Source organism: Xyrauchen texanus, chromosome 6, assembly GCF_025860055.1.
Source record: "Xyrauchen texanus isolate HMW12.3.18 chromosome 6, RBS_HiC_50CHRs, whole genome shotgun sequence".
NCBI classification, from domain to species: Eukaryota; Metazoa; Chordata; class Actinopteri; order Cypriniformes; family Catostomidae; genus Xyrauchen; species Xyrauchen texanus.
The window spans coordinates 2,464,464-2,470,173 of record NC_068281.1 but is presented as its reverse complement, the minus strand read 5'-3'; the positions used below and the strand labels follow the sequence as shown (position 1 = coordinate 2,470,173).

The following is a 5,710-nucleotide window of genomic DNA, read 5'->3' as shown; positions in this document are numbered from 1 at the left end:
AGTTATCAAACATCTGGTTTTTGCTTTGTCATTATGGGGTGTGGAGTGTAGATTCATGTGAAAAAATAATAATAATATTTTAAGCATTTTAGCATAAGGCTGCAACATAACAAAATGTGTACAAATGAAGGGGTCTGAATACTTATACAGAATATATAATTCAATATATAATTCACATGAATTATGAATGCACTGGATTTATTTATAATATTACATTTTTCAGTAAAGGCGGAGATCTGGAAGAGGAACTGAAAAATTTAACTAATAACCTCAAATCTTTAGAAGCCCAAACAGAGAAGGTAAGTCAGCTGCCCTCCAGTGACCCACACAATAATAATAATAATAACTAGATAGGTACATTTCCTGAAAAAAATGTGAGTGGTGCTTGCCGTGTTAAAACTCATCAAATAGCATTTTCTAACTTCTTGCGAAGCAATAAAATAATGGTCATAGAATGTTGCTAGCATGTGTTTTTCATGATGGTAACATGTAGGTGTTATGTTTGTGTTAACATGATGCTAGCACGTTTTTAGAATGTTTAAACAATTCACTAGGTGATGCTAGCATGTGTTAGCATGATGCTAGCACATTTTAGAATGTTTAAACACTTCACTAGGTGATGCTAGCATGTGTTAGCATGATGCTAGCACGTTTTTAGAATGTTTAAACACTTCACTAGGTGATGCTAGCATGTGTTAGCATGATACTAGCACGTTTTTAGCATGTTTTAGCACTTAGTTAGGCGATGCTAACGTGTGTTAACATGATGTTAGCGCGTTTTTAGCATGTTTTAGCACTTCGCTAGGCGATGCTAGCATGTGTTAACATGATGCTAGCACGTTTTTAGCATGTTATAACACTTCACTAGGCGATGCTAGCATGTGTTTGCATGTTGCTAGCACGTTTTTAGCATGGTTTAGCACTTCGCTAGGCGATGCTTAGCAGTGTTAGCATGATGTTAGCACATGTTAGCGTGATGCTAGCATGTTTTTAGCATGTTTTAGCACAATAATAATAATAATAAAATTTCTTTTTTCAGAAAAATTTTCTGTTTTCAGAACAATTTGAGAAAGAAATCAAAATTTGTCAAATAAAAAATATTTCTCATATTTGGCATTCAGATGTTTAATAACATTTTCTTTGTTTTCTGTCTGTAGTACTGCGAGAAAGAGGACAGAAATGAAGATGAAATCAAAGTTCTCTCTGAAAAGTTGAAAGAGGTGTGCAGCTTTAGATAAATGACTCAGATGTTGATCATCACACTTTTCTCATTCCTTCTTTTTTCTAAATCTTTCTCACTATATGTCTCTCGGTGTCGCCCTGCAGGCGGAGACACGTGCCGACTTTGCAGAAAGAAAGGTGGCAAATCTGGAAAAGACCATCGATGACCTGGAAGGTAAGAATCCCTCCGTCTGTTCTCCAGCTGTGATTCTGTCTGTTACTCCCTCATTAATTAGGAATTCCAGTGGAGGATTTCACTAATTGGAATGTAACCTTTGCCCTTTGACCTTTGTGACTGTGTGTGTATTATGTGTGTAGTGTGTAAGTAGGCTGTGTGTGTGTGTGTGTGTGTGTGTGTGTGTGTGTGTAGAGTGTGTAGTGTGTTTGTGTAGTCTGTGTGTTGTGTGTGTGTGTGTAGTCTGTGTGTAGTGTGTTTGTGTAGTCTGTGTGTTGTGTGTGTGTGTAGTGTGTGTGGTGTGTTTGTGTAGTCTGTGTGTAGTGTGTGTGTGTAGTCTATGTGTAGTGTGTGTAGTGTGTGCGTAGTCTGTGTGTAGTGTGTTTGTGTAGTCTGTGTGTAGTGTGTGTGTAGTGTGTGTGTAGTATGTGTAGTGTGTGTGCAGTGTGTGTAGTCTGTGTGTAGTATGTGTGTAGTGTGTAGTGTGTGTGTAGTATGTGTAGTGTGTGTGCAGTGTGTGAAGTATGTGTGTAGTATGTGTGTAGTGTGTGTAGTCTGTGTGTAGTATGTGTAGTATGTGTGTAGTGTGTAGTGTGTGTGCAGTGTGTGTAGTCTGTGTGAAGTATGTGTGTAGTGTGTGTGCAGTGTGTGTAGTCTGTGTGTAGTATGTGTAGTATGTGTGTAGTGTGTAGTGTGTGTGCAGTGTGTGTAGTCTGTGTGAAGTATGTGTGTAGTGTGTAGTGTGTGTGCAGTGTGTGTGTGTGTGCAGTGTGTGTAGTCTGTGTGTAGTGTGTGTAGTCTGTGTGGTGTGTGTGTGCAGTGTGTGTGTGTGCAGTGTGTGTAGTGTGTGTAGTCTGTGTGTAATGTGTGTAGTCTGTGTGGTGTGTGTGTGTAGGGTGTGTGTAGTCTGTGTGTAGTTTGTGTAGTATGTATGTAGTGTGTGTGCAGTGTGTTTAGTCTGTGTGTAGTATGTGTGTAGTGTGTTTGTGTAGTATGTGTAGTATGTGTGTAGTGTGTGTGTAGTGTGTTTGTGTAGTATGTGTAGTGTGTGTGCAGTGTGTTTAGTCTGTGTGTAGTATATGTAGTATGTGTGTAGTGTGTGTAGTGTGTGTGTAGTGTGTTTAGTCTGTGTGTAGTATGTGTAGTATGTGTGTAGTGTGTTTGTGTAGTATGTGTAGTATGTGTGTAGTGTGTGTAGTGTGTGTGCAGTGTGTTTAGTCTGTGTGTAGTATGTGTAGTATGTGTGTAGTGTGTGTGTAGTGTGTTTGTGTAGTATGTGTAGTATGTGTGTAGTGTGTGTGTAGTGTGTTTGTGTAGTATGTGTAGTATGTGTGTAGTGTGTAGTGTGTGTGCAGTGTGTTTAGTCTGTGTGTAGTATATGTAGCATGTGTGTAGTGTGTGTAGTGTGTTTGTGTAGTATGTGTAGTATGTGTGTAGTGTGTGTGTATTGTGTTTGTGTAGTATGTGTAGTATGTGTGTAGTGTGTGTGTAGTGTGTTTGTGTAGAATGTGTAGTATGTGTGTAGTGTGTGTGTAGTATGTGTGTAGTGCGTAGTGTGTGTGCAGTGTGTTTAGTCTGTGTGTAGTATATGTAGCATGTGTGTAGTGTGTTTGTGTAGTCTGTGTGTAGTGTGTGTGTGTGTGTGTGTGTGTGTGTGTGTGTGTGTGGTCTGTGTGTAGTGTCTGTAGTATGTGTGTAGTTTATGAGTTGTGTGTGTAGTGTGTGTGTGTGTGTCTGTGTAGTTTGTGAGTTGTGTGTGTAGTGTGCGTGTAGTGTGTCTGTGTGTGCGCGTGTGTAGTGTCTGTGCAGTGTTATTGCAGTTTGTGTGTGTGTGTGTGTGTGTGTGTGTGTGTGTGTGTAGTGTGTGTGTTGTGTGTGGTATGTGTGTAGTGTGTGTGTGTAGTTTGTGTGTAGTTTGTGTGTGTGTAGTGTGTAATTAAATATTATAAAAATGCATGAGCGTGTACTCTCCGCCTTTTTACTTTCATATAAAATGTATCTTCTTCTCTCATCTGGCCTCTGTCCTTTTGAACTCATTCTCTCCGATCATTGTCTCTCTACTATTTCCTGTTTCCTCCATGCATCATCATTGGCCTAAACTCCTCTGCTTTTGACCTTTGACCTCAAGATGAACTCTATACTCAGAAGCTGAAATACAAGGCCATTAGTGAAGACCATCTGTCAAACCTTCACATGTCTGACATATGTTTGAAAATCATGGTGCTGGTTTCTTTCAGAGTGTCACGCTCAGGCAAAACAGCAGAATCTGGAGATGAATGAAGTTCTGGATCAAACACTTCAAGAGCTCAACAGCTTGTGAACGTGCAAGAGGAGGAATCCGAAAAAAGAACGTTTCTGGTCGCCAATCACTCCAAACCGTTTTTATGTTTATATGTCAGGTGTTTTTGTGTTGTATGTTAACTATTACGTTCCATATTTTGGTTCTTAAGTTCCTAGTGATTTCTTAATGCACCTATGTTAGTTAAATAAAGTCACATGACATCTTTTTTCCAGTATACAGGAATGTTATGGGTTAAATACAAGTTGATCACTATCGACAGCATCTGTGGCACAAGTTTAAAGAGATAGTTCACTTAAAATTAAAATGATCTCATCATTTACTCACCCTCATGCAGATTTTTAGAAGAATATCTCAGCTCTGTAGGTCCATATAATGCAAGTGAATGGTGACTAGAAATTTGAAGCTCCAAAAAGGACATAAATGCAGCATAAAAGTGATCCATAAGACTCCAGTGGTTTAATCCATGTCTTCTGAGAGAATATGATAGGTGTGTGTATTTGTGTGTGTGTGAGAGATAGAGAGAGAGAGAGAGAGAGAGAACAGATCAATATTTTAGTCCTTTTTTTATATAATAAATCTCCACTTTCACTTTCTTCTTTTGTTTTTGGTGATTCCCATTTTTTGTACATATCGCCACCTACTGGGCAGAGATGAGAATTAATATTAAAAATGAACTTAAATTTGTATCTGTTTCTCACCCACACCTATCATATTGCTTCATAAGAGTCGTATGGATTACTTTTATGCTGCCTTTATGTCCTTTTTGGAGCTTCAAAGTTCTGGCCACCATTCAGTGGCATTGTATGGACCTACAGAGCTGAAATATTCTTCTAAAAATCTTAATTTGTGTTCAGCAGATTAAATAAAGTCATACACATCTGGGATGGCATGAGGGTGAGTAAATAATGAGAGAATGTTTATTTTTCTGTGAACTGTCCCTTTAAGTTGTATATAACCCAGAAAATCCCTTTGGTTTTATTACAGTGTTCTATGTTTTTGGTATTAGGTTAATAATTGATGTTTATTTACCATTATTGCGTGTAAGAAATAAGAATATGTCCCTTTTTAATAACTATATACATTTTGTATTCTTTTAATGCTGTTTACATCAAAAGTAAATGCTGTTTTGTTTATTTATTTTGTAGGAACATGAGGGATGTACGTTGTAACTAAGTTAGTATTGCAAGAGCACAACAACAAAGGGTCAGTAAATAAATAAATTGGCATCTCACATTTGTCTGTGTGCTTGTGTACACTATAAGTGAGGTTTGGAAAATGCTTGAGCATTTATGAAAAACAATATGTAGTTGAACGGGTATTAGCCTATGTATTAGAACATAAGGATGTTATTTTCCACACATAAATCTATTAATTCGTCAATTAAAACCTTTTCTATCCCTGGTGCCTGCAAAGTCTATTTTCACTGTTGTTGTTTTTTACAAATGTACACATTCATGAGAATTACATTAAACGTAATATTAGGAATTAAGATACGACACAAGAACCTGGAGCTATGAGCTCTGTGATGCTAATTGCGATGTTAACTGCTATCACATGTCGAAGAAATGCCATTATTATAGAATCAATTCCATGCCACATATATTTGCAAAAATATAAAGTTTTGCAAAACAAAAAAAGTATTGAGCAAACAAACAAAAAAATTTTTAAAACAAAAATTAAGTATCACAAACGTAAAATAAAGTATCGAGAGAAAAAAAGAAAGTTTTGCAAACAAAAATAAAGAATTGCAAAATATAAATAAAATATAGCAAAAATCAAGATGTAATTAATTGCAAAAATCAATGACTGTTGTAAAATAATCTAAAGATCTTTTATCCTTTTTTATCTCTGCAACAGATTTTTAGGCAGCAATGATTTTGCCACACATCTTTTTCTTTGCAATGCCTACTAATTATTTTGCAATGCTCCTTTTAATCTGCATTTCCATCACGTGTGAGCTCGTGATACCGTTTTGCCTTTGCGCTTCACTTTTCTCTGCGTTTCACTTTATG

General features: G+C 37.0%; 1 protein-coding gene across 2 annotated transcripts in view; it reads left to right on the top strand.

The window, feature by feature from the left end:
• Window positions 1–5,277, top strand: part of LOC127645815 (tropomyosin alpha-4 chain-like) — a 19,933-nt gene extending 14,656 nt beyond the window's left edge. For both annotated transcript variants that reach the window (XM_052129499.1, XM_052129498.1), the window contains 4 exons: window positions 224–299; window positions 1,158–1,220; window positions 1,327–1,396; window positions 3,634–5,277. In XM_052129499.1, coding sequence (XP_051985459.1) covers window positions 224–299; window positions 1,158–1,220; window positions 1,327–1,396; window positions 3,634–3,716 — 292 coding nt within the window. In that variant the 3' untranslated portion in view covers window positions 3,717–5,277. The remainder of the gene's footprint in view (window positions 1–223; window positions 300–1,157; window positions 1,221–1,326; window positions 1,397–3,633) is intronic.
• The last annotated feature ends 433 nt before the right edge of the window (window positions 5,278–5,710 follow it).